Raw genomic sequence first — 17,686 nt, forward strand, 5'->3', positions numbered from 1 at the left:
TAACCCTATAAAAATGTGAAACTCATTCTCAGGGTTAAGGACCCTGTACGAACAGGCCATACATAGCCTGTTGTTTTTAGAAAAACATCTTTGATTGCCAACCTACACTAAATACCATAAAACAATATTGCTTTGCCAATAAAACAGTATAGTCCCGCCACACTTTGAAGCCAGTGTCTTCTTTGATGGTAAAATTTAAAGTGTGGTATGCATTTTTCTTCACTAGAGAATTCTTTTTGTTTTGGGATCATCTCCTGTGGAAAGCAGGAGGAGAAACCAAAAACTGGGAGGAAAGTAAATCCAAGAACACCACACTGTCCCTGTAACATCTGTGAAAACTGGAACAAGAGCTTTATTTAAATGTCGTATTTTATGGTTGTTCTTTAGGAATTTTATTTTAAGTTGATCAAGCTGTGTTTTTGTTTTATTGCTTAGTTAAGTGCTCCATTGGCTTTGAACTTCTGCTTAGCAAAGGCTCTTCCTGTTTGGTAGGAAGCTTGAAAAGATAAGTAGAGAAGCGGAAAGCCTTTCCGTAGCATCACCGTCTAGACAACCAAGAGCTCTATGTCTGAGCCTTCCCTGTAGCTTCATAACTCCAGCTTTGTATGCAGTGCCATTTCAGCCTTCCTTAAGGTCTTAGAATCAAATCGATGGTTATTTCAGCATTTGCTGGCACATTTAACACTACTGTATACATTTCTTTTTTGAAATAATTTCAGAAGATGTATTTTACACATGTATCATACCCTTTCCACCTGTAACTTTGTAACATGCATTTGAAATGGAATATGACACCTGTGCTTACTGTATATTTGCTTTCTTTTGTTGCTGTGATCAAAGCCTAACCAAAAAAAAACAAAAACAACAACAACAACAAAAAACTTAAAAGGAGAGGGCTTTATCTTGGGTTAGGACCATCGTGGCAGGAAAACCTGGCAGAGTTCATGACAGCAAGAGGAACTTGTGGCTGGGACCAAGGAAGGCAAGGAAGATGAAGGCTGGTTTCATCTTTTTATGCCTTTTTTGTTTTTTTTCCGGTCCAGGACCCTAGCCCATGCCAGGGTGTCACCCATGCAGGGTAGAGCTTTCCCACTGAACCTTTCTAGAAATGGGCTCACAGACACCTAGAGGTGTGTCTCCTGGGTGATTCTGATTTCAGTCAAGTTGACAGTGAAGTATAGCTCAGTTACCAAGGTCAAGAAATAGAAATCTCTACCGTCAGTAGTGTCTCAGTGATGTCAGCTGTCTCAGTGGTACCCTTTTACAAAACTTTGTATTGACTCTTTGTGAGTTTCACGTTATTCACCCTAATTCCACTCATCTTCCTGTCCTTTGTATCTGCCCTTGGCCATTGTAAACTCCAACCCCCCCCCCCCCCCAAAAAAAAATAGAACAGAAATCTTGTGAATGCCGCAGTGTTGCTCAGTATATACCCTTCCTTTTTGTCTACACATCTTTGCTTGCAACTGTTTGTTGCACTGAGTCATTGGTCTAGTTTGGGACCTGTGGTTTCTGCTATACCATCAATACTGGATCCTCATGGGGAGTCTTCTCGGATATCCTGTTGTTGCCCCTTGTCTTGGAGATCCTGCAGCTTTGGATCTGTAGAACTGGCCTCTTAATGAACTCCAGTAGTACAGTATATAACTGGGGTAGCTGTTGGGGTGGGCCAACTCAAAGCCCTGATCTGGGCCTGCATGGAAGCTGAGTTGGTCAGCCCGCTAGCTCTTCCTCATTCACAGCACCAGGGAGGGTTCTCTAGCACTGCCCTGATGGGGCCAGCTCTCATGGCCTCCAGTGGCTCACCAGCACCCACACCTCCAGGCTCAGCTCTGCTGGGCTGCTCAGGCAAGGTGCAGGGCACGCTTTCCCAAGTGCCACAGCCAGTGGGGGACCAGGCCAGCTTTGCACTGTCCTTAGATATCAGCATGTTCCCAGGCAACAGGGACATTCAGAGACCTTTGGTGGTAATATGGGCCGTGGATATTGATACAGGCTACTGTCTGGATGCAGATCCAGACATGGCCCTCAACACAAGCCAGTATTTTGTCATGGCCTCAGGTGACAGGGGAAGCTTCTCACATGAGGCTGTTCCTTTTCACCCTTGAGTCTCCAGTTCCACCTCTCTTCATAGTGCTGAAACCATCCTGCTTCTCTGTCTCCTATCTCTCCACCTGTCTTAGTTAGGGTTTTACTGCTGTGAACAGGCACCATGACCAAGGCAACCCTTATAAGGATACCACTTAATGGGGGCTGGCTTACAGGTCAGAGGTTCAGTCCCTTATCACCAGGGGAAGAGCATGGCAGCGTCCAGGCAGGCATGGTGCAGGAGGAGCTGAGAGTTCTACATCTTCATCTAAAGGCTGCTAGTGGAAGACTGGCTTCCAGGCAGCTAGGATGAGGGTCTTGTAAGCCCACACCCACAGTGACACAACTACTTCAGCAAGGCCACACCTACTCCAACAAGGCCACATCTTCTAATAGTGCCACTCCCTGAGGCTGCACATATACAAACCATACTACCACCTACATACTTGAATAAAATAGTGGCTCCTGCTGTGTGGATGAGCCATACAGCTGGTAGGTCTCTCTCCGTGATGCCTTTACACTGAAGCATTTTTCAGTATGCAATGAGCGTCCATGTCTGCTTTTGAAAATGCTTAAGGCGTGTGGTGCTGTGTTTCTTACCATTGCTTGGTTTTCCAGGAGAGAGAAGATGTTTTCCCGGTTAAGAGCTGTTACCACTCCTTGCACTTTGACCTGCCGCCGAGTGCACCTGAAGGAGAAAGGCAAGCCGCTCATGTTAAATCCAAGAACAAACAAGGTTAGTAACATCAACAGCACTAACATGTTGGTCTTCCTGGTTAGGGCTGTGCTTTTAGACTGACTAGGCTTGAACGTTTTGCATTCGATAGCTCTGTAGCTGTGCTATGGCCAGGACGTTTGGCAAGAGGGTTTGGTAGATTTACCTAGCTTGAGTCAGTGACTCACCCCAGGACGATTAGGCCTTTAGATGGTTGGGTAAAACTGTGAAATGAAACCTTTATTGCCCCTCCGTTTCACACCCATCATTTTGGACACAAATCATTGTACACATTTTTGGCCTTCAATTCAGCAAATGCTACAAAGGAGAAATTGCCTTGACTTTGAGATTATCGCTCATAGGACAGAAGTCATATCAGTGGAAGATCCAGCCTGGCATGCCTTCATCTCTGTGTAAGCTGGGCTCAGCAGGCGAATCCTGCTTAGTATTTAGTAGTCATATTAAATACTAAACAGGGTCTGTAGGGTTGGACTTTGGGTTTTGACTCCTGTTCTGAGATTTATTTACTGTATGACACTGGCATCTGAGTAAGCTCTCTTGGCAACTCACCTCGTGTGTTCTGAAAAAAGTGGTGGAGCAATGGTGCCTGCTTGCTGATGCTTCGAATGGAGGGAATGAAACGGGTTTTGGTGTGCTCTGCCTCGTGCCTGGCTTGTGGTTAGGTGTCTGGCAAGAGTGGTTGGGAATAGCTCAGTGGTGGAGTGCATGCTACCGTGTTCCTGGATTCAGTACTCAGCACCACAAAGACAACATTAATAAAATGCAGCCCTGAGTAAGTACATACACAAAATATTTTTGAAATGTAATTCTGACAGAATATTTCTTAGAAAAATCTTGATGTCCATAGAGGTTATCACAATATATGAAATATGTCTTTTGGGAAGTGGTGCATTGAGATTAAAGGTGTGATCTATTTTAAAAGACTTTCCATAAAAAATTTTGCCAGTATGTCTTTATTTTTATTATTATTATTATGAGAGAAAAAATAGGAGCTGTTTAATATAATGTGTTTATAGGAGTTTCGGGCTGCAAAATAATGTTAGGTGCTGGTACTCCTCTTGTTAGCATGCTTGATGCTGGCCAGAGAGTTGCACAGGCCACCGGTTAAAGGAAGCTTCGTGAAGGCCATCTCTTTTTTTTTTTTTTACTCCAAATCTCACTTGCTCTTTAACCTGTAACTCATTTCTAGTTCAGGACCAGAGATGTAGTATAATGGGAGATCGCCAGCATAGCATGTTCGGAGACTCTGGATCAACACCTAGACACATTACAGAGCAAGCCAGAGCTGAACACCAGTGACCTCTCACACCAGCATGGAGAGAGTCATTCCTCTGAAACCTGGCAGCAGTTTTTTTAGCCCCTGTTCCTATGGCATCACCAGTTTTTTTGTGTTCTGCCTATCTTAAGATCATGTTTCCATGAGTTTTTATCTTTTTATTCTCTGTTTCTTTGGGGCAACACCATTCTCTACTTTGTATCTTTTTAAATGTCTTATGGCAGCCATTTTGTGAATCTGTTGGGTTTACTTACTTTACTTATTTACTTATTTTTGTGTGTGTGTGTGTTTCTGTCTGTCTGTGGGTTTGTGCATGTGTGTGAGGGTGCTTGCAGAGGCAATGGTGTCAGAATCCTTGGAGCTGTTACAAGTGGTTGTGAGCCTCTTGGTGTGGGGGCTGAGAGTTGAGCTTTAGTTCTCTGGAGAGCAGTGGGGCCTCTTACCTGCTGACCCATCTCTCTAGCATGGTATACCTTGCTCCTTAAACTGATAGATATTTCCTTTTCTCTCTTTTCTTTCTTTCTCTTTGTCTTCCAATCCCAGCTCTGGGTATCAAACTTGAGCCTTATATATGCTAAGCAAGCCTCTACCACTGAGCTATGTCTCAAGTTCTACTTCATGGTAACATTTAAAGTGTGTATTTTTGTTATGTGTGTCTAATGAAGTCTCCGGTTAGTTTGGAGGTCAGCTAATGATTAGACAAGTACTTAAATGTCTGGAGCTAGAACCGTTCAGCCCTCCATGCTTTTCTAAGGGCTCTGCTGCGTGGTGTGTGCATGCCTGCACCACTGAGACACAGCTTGTACCTCCTGCTCATGTAGATTCCAGGTTTGCTTCTAGCTCTTTGAAGTCTTTCCAGGATGTCGTATTCCCCTAAATACGTCAGAGCTTTGCAGCGCCTCACTTCTATGGACGTTTTCTTACTTAAGCTTTTTCCTCTTCAGTTTTCTGGTTAGCTTCTTGTTTACTCTGGGCATTATACAGTGTTTCAAGCAGTTGCCTGAAACTAAGGCCAGCCGCTTTTCTTAGTCAAATGCTCCTTGATTGTTGTAAGCTTTTAGTTATTTTCCAGAACTAAGAAAAAAATTGATTCTGATCATTTGGAGAATGCTTTCATCCCTTTTATGGAGGATTTTTAGAAATCCATACCCAAGCATATTGCTGGGTTCATTTTAATATAATTTATCCTTCAGCTTAAAACTGGAAGTTGAATGTTCTGACATAGCCTGATTTTTAGCTGTACGTTGTTGTTTTCATTTATGTGTAGCATGCATCTGTACATAACATGAGGCTTTATGAATGTTTTCTAAGCATAAATGGGTTAACAGTGTGCTTTGATTGGCAACTCTGAAGTATTCATGAAGTATTCATACGGTAGATTCCTTATTGCATAGTGATGGACTTTTAGTCTGTGATAGGCAAGAGATCTAGGGAGCACTGTTAGGGGAGCATTGTTAGAATGAGTACTGTTACATACCTCTGCATTCTCTGTCTATCTGGATATTTCTCTGGATTGGCTATGTGCAGGTCATATTGCTTAAGTACATATGTGTGCATTAAAGTATTTAAGTGTAGCCAGGGTGGTGGTGCACGCCTTTAATCCTAGCACTAGAGAGGCAGAGGCAGGCAGATCTCGAGTTCGAGGTCTTCCAGGTTTATAGAACAAGTTTCAGGGGTATGCAGAGACTCTATATCAAAAAAACCCAAAAAAGACATTTTAGGCTGTTTTCCAGAAGCTTACATTAGATTACATTTCCCTGTAAGAGGTAACTCTTTACATATGTTCATTAGTATGTAATGTCATCAATCTTAAAGCATTTTGAAATTCCTGGAAAGTATATTTTACTTTTTTAGAATTTGCACTTGAATTGTATTTTAAAGGACAGTGCTATTGCTGCTGTAGTTAGTACTAATTTTAATTCTTTACTTCTGTTTTTAGGGGATGGCGTTTACATTACAAGAACGACAAATGCTTGGTCTTCAAGGACTTTTACCTCCTAAAATAGAGACACAGGATATTCAAGCCTTACGATTTCATAGAAACTTGAAAAAAATGACTAGCCCTTTGGAAAAGTAAGAGTTGATTGATGCTTAGTTTTTATATTGGCAATCTTTCTTTAGAATCACAGTGTGATGATGGCACAAGATGCGTACACTTACACAGTGATGTCACACAGTGACACCATACAGTGGCGCTTGTCCTTTTGTCACTTTCCTCCTGTGATGGTTGTGTCCTTGTCACTGGGTACGCTTGCCAGGAATCACTGTTGTAGAATTTGGCAAGAGTAAGTTTTGTGCCAGTGATAATTACTTGCATTCACATTCTGTGTGTGATTAGAACATTGGGAAACATAAGGTATCATCTCATTTGCTCACACTTTATTCCACAGCTTTCACTGATCTCCCACTTCGTGTGTGACATTCTACTAATTGATGAAATCCCGGGATAAGTGGCTACATCTGCCAGTAGAGATTGTGTATATTTTTAAAAAGATTTATTTGTTTATATTTTATATGATTATGCTGTCACTGTCTTCAGACACACCAGAAGAATGCATTGGATCCTGTTACCATGTAGTTGCTGGGAATTGAACTCAGGATCTCTGGAAGAGTAGTTAGTGCTCTTAACCGCTGAGCCATCTCTCCAGCCCTGAGACCGTACATTTTTGAGGTTGTATGGGACATTGAATAGTGAGGGAATGATCTTTTACAAATAGGTTCCATCTGTTGACAACTAACCTGCTCCCTTGATAGCTAACCCAGGAGCTAACCCAGTAAGTAGCATATAGCCTGCTTTCCAGGTATTCAGCTGCAGATAGCTAAGCTGTGACTGTGCTCTGTGTGACTGGACTGTAGTGTGTATTACAGTAGAAAAACTGCACACATGTAATCTATCCTGAAAGCATGAGAGACATGTGGCCCAACTTGAGGAATCAGATAAGACTTTCTGAAGGATGTCATATCTGAGCCAAAGCTTAAAGTGTGTTGTCATTAACAAAGCATCAAAGTGAGAAAGGGTAAGGGATGGCAGGTAGGGGGAGCAGTCGGAGGTCAGGACAGACTGTCTGTTGGAATAAATGTAGACATTGCGGACTTGTGAGAGCAGTGTTAGTGATGTGATGGGACAGGAGGGTTGCACTGAGTAGTGGGTGTGAGGGAGAAATGTAGTCTACCCTGAAAAAGTTCCGGTGGGAAGGAGGAAAGACATTAGACTAGAAAACCTGTGGACCTCTGTTTTAAATAGTCTCACTTGGGGGAAAGGTTGAATATGTTCATAGCTGCACAGAACAGACACCCAAGAAATTGCTACAGCAGGTTTCCAGAGGAAGGCGTAGGCTCAAGTGCAGAGGTAGGAAGGCTCCATTAATCCAGAGGGAGATAAATGCAGATGTTAAGGTACTAGTGATGGCTCGGAACCTGTGCCTGCTGACGGGTTTTCTTTGTGAAACAGAATATGAACGTCCCAGATAAACTATGGAAGGGCTAAGGTCAGACCAAGAAAGCCTATTCAGTTAGGAAGAGACACTCATTTATGAAGTAAGGCCCCTCAAAGATAGGTTAGAAAAGAGCAACCCTGGCATTGTGGCACATAGCACTCACTTCTCACGTGTTGCAGCACTTGAGAAACTGAGGCAGAAGGAGCAGGATCAGATGTTGAGGACAAGCCTGGGCTATGTCCTGAGAACCAGCCTAAACAAACAGGGTGAGAGCAAGCAGCCCCTGGAGGCCTTGTGTAAGGATCTCATTTGCTGTGCCATTGTGCACAGCAGTGTTCCTTTCTACAGAAAAGGAGAACTGTAGTGTCGGCCCAGGTGGTGGCATTGTTTCAGGGTTCTGTAAAGTGAAGTTGAGTCGGCTTGTCTGGAGTTGAGTATGAGACTGGGATGGGAACACATGCCGTGGTTCTGCAGTGGTAGAGATGTGTGCAGCCATAAGCAGATGATGAGGGAGTACTGAGTGAGAACTGACCCGGAGGCTTACAGTAGTAGATGGGCTGTAACCAGATAAAGTGGGAGCCGCAGACATGCTGAAGGAGTTAGAGAGTTCAAAACATTAGGAAGTGAGGCCATGAGTAGCTTGTCTGTTAGTGACAGTCAGGTAAATAGTCAGGCTGTGGTCAGTGTGGCGTTCAGGGCAGCTGTCATCCCTAGGCTTTAGGAGCCCTAGGTAAAGCAAGATCACTGTGAGGCAAGCAGCAGTGTGACTAAAGGTCAGCATGGTGACCTGAGGGGCCCAGCCTCCCCTCCATGCCTGTTTCTTTTCTTTAACCCTCTTGTACTTTTCTTTCAGAAAGCTGGTTTTTCCGTTTCATAGCCTAATTGCTTTTGGTTATTTCCCCACAGTGAGGAGAAATCTTCTCTCTATCTTATTCTACCTATTCATGTCATTTGTGTCCCCAGGAGCAATGTAGTTCATTTGCATAGATGGTTTACTTACGTATTCACCCAATAAAATATAGAAACACATAAGTCTAAGATGGAGTTATGTTCTAACAAACCATTTGAAAATTGAAAATATTATAAGGTGAATGTGTATTTAGTACCCCCAACCTATCAAATACAGCTCAGCAGCCCAGTCCACTGCAGAGCAAATCTCTGACCTTTGGTTGCATGGCTCCCTGGAAGCTCTGGCTCACTGTAGCTGCCCAGTGTAAGAGAGAACATTTGCATATAGCCTACGCATATAGCCTCTCTTTACCGATAACCACTCCCTTATCGTGGGCCAGTTTAGGATTTTTTAAAAAACAGTTTAAAAGCAATGTGAAGTTGAACACATAAGAAATCATAGGATAGTGTGGGAGCAGAACACAGGAAAATTGAGTGTGGAAGTGGGGGGTAGGAGAGGGGACTGGCCTCTGAGCTACCTTAAAAGACAAGAGTAAGGGACTGTTCTGAGACCATCAGATGCCTGGGCTCCTAGGTAAGCATAAGTCAGTATAGAGGGAATGAGGCAGATTGGAGCAAGGAAGGAAAACTGTACACAGACTAGTTAGTGGTTTAGACTGGATGTGGGGAGAAGAAACAGCCATATTATTGGAGGGATACTTGCAGGTGTATGCTTTAGGGCTTGAGGACCTATACTAGACTGTGGTAGGGAAAGGTAGGAGAAGAAACTTAAGAATGGCCTCCCATTTGACACGTGCTGTCTCGGTGTTGTTTCTGCTCCATGTATGGAAGAATGCTTCAAACCCAACTGGATTCTAAACCCTTTAGCATGGGACCCCAGGGCCAGGCTTGTGGAGTCACCACTTCCTTTAGCATCTTCATTTGTGTGTCCTCCTTCTGTTGACTCCCTAGCATCTCCAGGTCTTTGTTCAAAGGGTGGCTGTTGTTTCTCTTGTTATCATCTAATATTTAAGTACGTCTGTGTCTTGCTAATTCTTAGTTCTCAATGTTACAGATTTATAACTTAGGGTTTTGGTGTGGATTCTTTTGTGAGGAGTGTGTGTGTGTGTGTGTGTGTGTGCGCGCGCGTGTGCGCCCGCGCGCACGTTCATGCTTGCCAACTCAGTTTTAAACATTTAGATGAGCTTTCTAAAGTTGAAATTTTCAGTGTGATGCAGGCTAACTTGGACGTGATTTGTTGTGCTTAATTTCAGATACATCTATATAATGGGCATACAAGAAAGAAATGAGAAACTGTTTTATAGAATACTGCAAGATGATATTGAAAGTCTGATGCCAATTGTGTACACACCAACAGTTGGTCTTGCCTGTTGTCAATATGGACACATCTTTAGGAGACCTAAGTAAGACTTAATTTTAAATACAAATATGTATTGATTATGGTGTAAGAAAAAAAATCATTCTGTGATATCTAATTAGATTTCTGTGTTACAATATTATGCAGCCAGGTTTCTTGCCTCATAAAAGCCTAATTTGTATTAAAAGATAGTAATAAACCGTCAACGTGTTCATATCCTGTTTTTGTAGACACAGCTCAGTTAATCAGCTCCTACTAATTATTGCCGTTGTTAGAGCAGTTGTACAGTAGCTGTACTTTTCTCCTCCCCTAAATCCATAATCACTGTTAAGCCTTTTGGTAGTTTGCCAGGTTGGGATTGGCTTCTCATTTATCAGCCTTAATTTTTGATGCTTCTCCTCCTCCCCTTTAAAAGAAAAATTAGCTTTCATGAATTTTACATTTCAGACTGTTCTAACTACATCAAACATTTTAGTAGGAAGGTTTACTCCAAGAGCCACTACCTCAAGTCCTTGAGTGAGCGCGTGACTGGTTGTTAGCCAAGAGTGACTGATCCTGTTGAAAACCAGTGGGAGGAAGTGATGTGCTAGATCTGAGACTATTTTTATTTGAGTTTTTCAGCCCCTTCTAATCTGTTGTTTACCTTAACCTTGTCTTTCCCCATGGCCAGCTCATGCATTGATATCAGTGTAGGCATTCAGACAGGGTTAAACATGCCTCTCAGCCCCCGCCTAGCATCTGAAGGCTACTCTCAACTTCAGAGTGCATAGGATGCACCCGTTGAGTTATTTAAAAGGCTGACCCTTGCCAACTTTCTCCCCACACAGTTCCGATGATGAAGATTTAGCACCCTGAAGTTAGTGATCACCTTTTGCTTCTGTGGCAGATACTCCCTGGCAGACCCTGAAAAGCGCCGTTTAACCTAACACATAAGGTGCTGTTACCAAAGTATGTAAAACATTTCCAGGAGATAGCCTCGCACGTGTGTGCTTTCTTATTGGAAAGTGTTTCTCAACTCAGTTAAAGGAGTAAAGGAAACTGGAAAGCATGCAGCCCACACCTCACCCTCGGTGTCTGGTTCAGTCGGGCAGGCGTGGGCCCAGGTGTAGTTCAGAAAGCTCCTGTTGTGACTCTCATATGCACCACAGATGAGGACTGACAGGGGCAGAGCTTTGGATCATACCGTTAATCCATTGTACCCAATGTAGGAATATTTACTTTATTTTTTACTTAGATGGTTATAATGTGGGCACATTTCTCTTTGGGGATATTAATCACATCAGTTAACAATAATCTTTGCTATAGCTGTTCTGTAAGCAACATAATTATCATTTGAAAAGTTGAAATGTTTAGAAATAAATCAGTGCTTGGAAATTAAACCGTATCTTAATTTTGATCTAAATATCTAAATTTCCCAATTACGGACAAAAACGTAGGGAAAAAAACCCAAAATACTGTCATGAAATGCAAAGGTGTTTTTGTTCTATTGCAGGGGATTGTTTATTTCAATCTCAGACAGAGGTCATGTTAGATCAATTGTGGATAACTGGCCAGAAAATCATGTTAAGGTACTAAGAGCACACCCTCCTTTTCACAATGTCTTCTTTCTCCTTGTAAGTTAACTCTTGAGTTGCCAAGGACAAGCTTCCCTTGTTTCTTTGCTTATTTACACTATGTACACGCAAATGTATGCTTTGTTCTAAGGAGATGCTGAGAGCATCGTTCTGAGGTGGATCACTGGGACAGTGCTTGGCCCTGAGAAAGACATTGACCCCAGTGTACAAGGCAAGACTGATCATAGCTCCTCCAGCTTTACTTTCCTGGTAGAGAAAATTAGATGCTCCACCAAGTGTGCTGGTGCAGACCTAATCCCTATGATACACTTAATCCCTTGGCAGGTAAAGGCAAGAGGGTCAGAAGCTTGACAGTATGGCATCCTGGGATACATAAGACCCTGCCTCAAAAAAGGAAAGATGACAGAGGAACTTTGGTTCTGGGTGTTAGCTGTGTCCCTGCCCTCCACCCTCTCTTTCTCTCTCTCTCTCTAATGTAGATTTAGATCCTTGGCAAATACCACACTGTCAAAAGAGTTTTTTAATGTAGCAAATATAAGCCAGGGTCAATGTAACTGTGTTTCATGAAGCAAATTGAATAATCTATTTAAAGATCTTTGGGCAGCTTTGTGCTTGTCACTACAGCAATCTTCCTGCCTTTATTATGAATGTCTTCTTGACCAGAGTAAGCCATGATGAACCATGAGTTCAGCCAGGGGCAATGCCAGCACTTTCAAAGTGGAGGCAGAAGGATCACGAGATCCTTTGATACATGGAATTCTAGGCCATCTTATGCTAACCTTTACACTCTCTCCCTTTCCCTACGCCTTCCAAAACCATTAGTTCATAGTTTAGGAAAAATAACTTTAAATTTACAATATCATCAATATCAAACTTATATGTAGGTATATGTATTGTAAAAGTCTATGTCGTTTTCTCCCTACTGTTGCTAAGGTTTTTCTGATTGACTTAGATTAGTAGAGCACACTGTTTCTAGACTTTTTATTCTGGTAACCTCAGACTTTAATTCACTTCTCCCATGTTTCATTTATGGGAAGAATACTTAAGTTGGTCCTCCTGTCCCCTCATTGTGTTTCCAAACCAAAGTCAGATGAAAAACATCTCTGATTAATTCTCTTTTAATATCTCATAATAGACAGAAGCCTAGTTTAGGTATGCTCCATGGGTTATACTGGAAATTAGACTAATGATTCTTCCTTTGTAATGAAAATAGAAATATAGCAAAAGAATCCATCCTTTTTAAAGTGCACCTCATTTCTGCCCTACTTTTGGCAGCTGTTAATTCACTTTTTGTTTTATTTTGTTTATAATAAAGGCTGTCGTGGTGACTGATGGAGAGAGGATCCTGGGTCTTGGAGATTTGGGTGTCTATGGAATGGGGATTCCAGTCGGGAAGCTGTGTTTGTATACAGCGTGTGCAGGAATTCAGCCTGAGAAATGCCTGCCTGTGTGCATCGACGTGGGCACTGATAATATGGTGAGTGCGTCTTTCCCTTCCCACCCGCCCATTGGCAGATGATTCATAAGGGGAGAGATCTTATTATTTTAGACGCTAATCTTTTCTTAAGCTTAGCTTTTAATGTTTATAGAAATAACAGTGAGTTAAGGTTCTTAAAGATTTTCTCTTATATGTTTAATGTAAATAAACGTAATAAAAGACTTTATTTTTGCATCCGGTTTCTTGTACAGGCACTATTAAAAGATCCGTTTTACATGGGCTTGTATCAGAAGCGAGATCGCTCCCAGCTTTATGATGATCTGATGGATGAGTTTATGAAGGCGATTACTGACAGGTATCCCAGGAAGCTGAAGGGTGTGGAAGAACCTCTGCAAAGGAAGGGTTACATTGTGGGCCTTTTCATGCCTGGTGATACGTGCTTCTGTTCTGCATTGCCGGCTGGGATTCCCTGACATCTGGAAGGAAGTGTGCATTCCCCGCTCCTAAACTCTCACAGTGCATACCTCCCATAAGTCTTCCGTGGGCGGCCTCATTCCCACCACCCTACCAGAGCTCTCCTGCGGCTTCGACATCTTACTTATTCCTGTTTTCTTAGACCTGTTTACTTACTTACTTACTTACTTACTGGAGGTGTGTGCATATGTGTTACGGTGTGCATGAGGAGGTCTGAGGACACCTGTGTGGAGATTGTTGTCTTCATCTACCTCTCTGTAGGTTGAACTCAGTTGCCAGGCTTGCTTGGCAAGCACTTTACCTGGGTCCTAATGAACGGATCCTCTCCATACACATATCTATGGGATGCTGTGCTGGGAATGGAACCCAGGACCTCATCCATGCTAGACAAGCACTGAGTGACTGAGCTAGACTGTCAGTTCTCACATGTGGTCTTATTCATAAGCTGTGGCCTTCATGCATGTGACTCATGAAGCCACCTGTGTGGCCCCCAGACTTCCAGCTGCTGCGCTCTCCTGCCTTGAGAAATTCGGTTACAGCATCCTGTTTCTCTCTCAAATGAAATTCTTTCCTAACACCCTGCCTTCTGTATTCCTAAGTGCTAACAATGGCAGCAGCGTTCACCCATTGCCAGACCTTTTATCTTGGTGCTGTTAGGGGCCCTTCTTCACCTGCCAGCCATGCCATCAGCACTTCCTCAGAATCATCTAGTGCACATTTGCATGCCTCACAAGTGTGTCTTCTGGTACCACACCTGCCTTCAGCTCTCCTGGCTTCCTGTGAGCCCTTCTCCAGTTTCTCTAGTTCATTTCCATCTAATACTAGGATTCGTCTTATAAAATGTCTTACATACTTTTTTTTTCCCCGATGGTTTGCTATAGCCATATATTAAAACCCAGATTATTCATCTTTATGGCCTGTCTGTAGTCAGTGTGTGGTGTGTGTGGTGAGTGTGTATGTGTGTGTTGTGCATGGATATGCATCTCTGTTTATGGCCCATGTACCAAGGCAAGCATGTGGAAGTCTAAAGACAACCTCTGGTGTCCATCCCTGCTTCTACCTTGAGTCAGGGTCTCTTCATTTTTTTTTCTACTGTATACTCTTATATAGCATACTCTTTAAGCTGCTAGCTACCTCACAAGCTGCCAGAGACTCCCCTCCTCTTCTTTCTATCTCCTTGTAAGAGCGCTAGGTTACATATGCTCACTGGATCCAGCTTTTATGAGGATTCTTGGTATTTGGACTCAGTCCTCACACTTAGTAGGCAAGCACTTTTACCTCAAGGGGTAAAATTCTGGAAACCATCTTGCAAACTCAACTTTTAAAATTACAGGTAACAAAATACTCAGAAATGAATTCCTTACTCTAGGTAAAGACAATGGCAGATTTAGGGCTGAACTCTTGTCTCCTCACGCACTGTCCTCTGGTCCTTCTTCCTTCACTTGCCTTCCCTGGACAAGGTGGCATTTTCTTAGCTATTTTCTTTACACCGGTCAGGTGCTGTGCAGTCTGCGTTGTCTGGCATCCCATGGCGTGTGCTTCACGTTTCCTGTGTCACTGTAGACTTCTTAGCGGCTGCTAAGTCTCTCTCATCTCTCATCTCTCTCATCTCCTCAGCTCAGGCACATGACATCACCGGCAGGTTATCTCTGTGAATTCTTCCCTCTACAGCCTTCAGGAATTCAACACGAGACACACAAGTCCCTTGTCCCCTACTTGGCTTAGCAAGCTTCTCCTTGTCCTTCAGTGTGAACCCTGATACATACACTGGCTGTTGAAAGTTCAAGGCCTTGTTTAACCCCCTCTTTGCTGCTGCTGCTTCATTTCCAGGATGAAGACGCAGTACAACTCCTTTCAAGTCTTTTCTGCTTTTCCTCTTCCTTGGTTTATTTGTCTGCGTCAGTCTCCCTTGTGCTTTTTAGACTGACCTCTAACCTGTGGTCCTCCTGCCTTTAGCCCCTCTGGTGTCAGGACGCGCGTGTATGCTGCAATACCTGCAGTGGCCTTCCCTTCTTACTGCTGGTCACCAAAATAAACTCAGCTGGCAGTTGTTTCTCAATGTGTCTTCCTGTTACATAACCAAATGCATCCATTTCAGAGATTTACTCTATAATTTGCAGAAAGAGTTCCTTTTGAGAGTTATTTAGTGCTCATATGCACTGGACGCCCTCCTAGGCCTTTGGAAATAGTATATACAGGGAATGGCCATAGGCTTGTTTGTACTGCCTGGTCCTTGAAGTAACAGTGTGTGCAGTTTGGCTCTAGACTTTCAGAAGCTCTGAAACTCATGGTCTTGAACTAGTATGATAACTTACATTCAGATTCTAGTAATAGAAACAGTAAGTAGGAAATCTGTTTAGTAGTGATGTTTTCAACAAAGTTATTAAGACTTTGCTGTTTCTAGATATGGCCGGAACACACTCATTCAGTTTGAAGACTTTGGAAATCATAATGCATTCAGGTTCTTAAAAAAATACCAACACAAATACTGTACCTTCAATGATGATATCCAAGGTAAAGCTAAAACAAAAGGATTTTCCCTCTTTTAAAGCATTTATCATGTGTGTTTTGTTTGTTTCATTTTTAAAATGTTGGGTTTTCCTACAGGGACAGCTGCAGTTGCTTTGGCCGGTCTTCTTGCGGCCCAGAGAGTTATTAATAAACCAGTCTCAGAACACAAAATCTTATTTCTTGGAGCAGGAGAGGTAAGTTTTTAAAGCTTTTTACAATTTAAAGCTAATACTCTGTTTTCTTTTGTAAAGTAAGACTGGCCGGAGTGGTGGCACATTGCCTTTCATCCTATTGCACTCAGGAGGTAGAGGCAGAGGTGAGATTGAGGCCAGCCTGGTCTACAGAGTGAGTTCTAGGACAGCCAGGGCTATATAAAGAGACTATCTGAAAAGAAAGTAAGACAGCATATTGGCATTTACTGAAGGTTACAAGAGATTTAGAATTCACTGAAATGGTACGAGAGTCATGACCTCTTATAAAATAAGTAATTTATGTTCAGCGAGAACTGACAAAGAATCTACTTACATAGGAACAAAGCAAGTGGGCATCACCTCCTAATCTAGTCTTGATTTTTAAATGTGTTTACTGGGCAGGCTGCACTTGGAATTGCAAATCTTATAGTTGTATCAATGATGGAAAGTGGTCTCTCAGAAGAGGAGGCACAGAGAAAGATCTGGATGTTCGACAAGAATGGCTTGCTAGTTAAGGTAAGGGTGCAGAACCTGGAGAAGCAGCAGAGCCTCTGGCTACGGTGTTAGAGTTGGGTATTGACCGTACCATCTCTTGCTGTCCTACCCCTCACTGATGCCACAGTGTGCAGGAGCAGCTGGCATCCACTATGTCACCAGCACAGATCATCCCGCCTGGCTGGCTGTCCTCCTTTCAGTTTTGTTGCTGTGATAAAATGATCCTGACCAGAAGCAATACAGGGCAGAGGAGAGGGGGCTCTCTTGGCTTATAATTATGATTATAATCCATTACTATGGGGAAGTCAAGACAGAAACAAACTGTCGCGCCACAGGAAGAGCAGAGAGTAAAGGTGTGAGCGCTTGCTGTTGGCTAGCCTCCGTTACTCTCACACTGTCAAGGCCTAGCCGGTGGAGTCATCCCCATTCTGAGTAGGTTTTTCATCTAACCTTAATTAAGGCAGTCCAGACACAACCTACTCACCGCCCACACACACCCTGCACACACATGTGTCTAACTCCCACTAGGCATGCCCAAAGGCCAACCTGCTCTAAACATTTAGACTTTTATCATCCTCATTTAGACTTTTATCAAGTGATATAAGGTTGTTGTGTGAAATTGGCAGTTACAGACACACTGTCTTTTTATTATTAAGACTCTTAGTTCATACTTCAATCAATCTGCTTGCCAGCAGACATACTCTCTATCGTTGTTCTGAGGCTCTTAGGAGATGAATAGTTATTATGTCTGATTGTATTTGACTCTTTTAAACTAAACTATTTTGTGGTACTGGGGATTGATCCCAAGGCTTTGTATGTATGCCAGCCAAACATAAACATCCTACCATTGGGCTTAAGTTTTGAATTGGAATTCAACATCCTGCATAAACTATTATTAGCAACACATCTATTCAGTACATGAACAGAAACTCCTAAATCTTGTAATGTTGTTTAGCTCCTAATCCCCGGTGTCAGTCCGTGTGTAGTGAAGCTCCCGCGATGAGGTCTGCACCTCCTGAGCCTGCCTGCGTTCCTTTGAGTTGTTACTACTATTGGTCACCTAATGACTTCCCTAGGGTGTATATTACGTGTGTGTTCCACTTGTCCAGTATGCACTGCTGTTTTAGTTCCCACGTCTACACAGGAATGTAACGATGAGACCATGTCCAGTATGCACTGCTGTTTTAGTTCCCATGTCTA

General features: G+C 42.8%; 1 protein-coding gene across 2 annotated transcripts in view; it reads left to right on the forward strand.

Annotated features, from left to right (window-relative positions):
- Me2 (malic enzyme 2) overlaps window positions 1–17,686 on the forward strand; it is a 48,456-nt gene that overhangs the window by 7,018 nt on the left and 23,752 nt on the right. For both annotated transcript variants that reach the window (XM_028776749.1, XM_028776748.1), the window contains exons 2-10: window positions 2,707–2,824; window positions 6,040–6,173; window positions 9,700–9,849; window positions 11,296–11,371; window positions 12,693–12,854; window positions 13,067–13,170; window positions 15,694–15,803; window positions 15,897–15,994; window positions 16,394–16,507. In XM_028776749.1, the coding sequence (XP_028632582.1) occupies window positions 2,717–2,824; window positions 6,040–6,173; window positions 9,700–9,849; window positions 11,296–11,371; window positions 12,693–12,854; window positions 13,067–13,170; window positions 15,694–15,803; window positions 15,897–15,994; window positions 16,394–16,507 (1,056 nt within the window). In that variant the 5' untranslated portion in view covers window positions 2,707–2,716. The remainder of the gene's footprint in view (window positions 1–2,706; window positions 2,825–6,039; window positions 6,174–9,699; window positions 9,850–11,295; window positions 11,372–12,692; window positions 12,855–13,066; window positions 13,171–15,693; window positions 15,804–15,896; window positions 15,995–16,393; window positions 16,508–17,686) is intronic.

This window comes from Grammomys surdaster, unplaced genomic scaffold, assembly GCF_004785775.1.
Source record: "Grammomys surdaster isolate TR1022 unplaced genomic scaffold, NIH_TR_1.0 272, whole genome shotgun sequence".
Lineage (NCBI taxonomy): Eukaryota > Metazoa > Chordata > Mammalia > Rodentia > Muridae > Grammomys > Grammomys surdaster.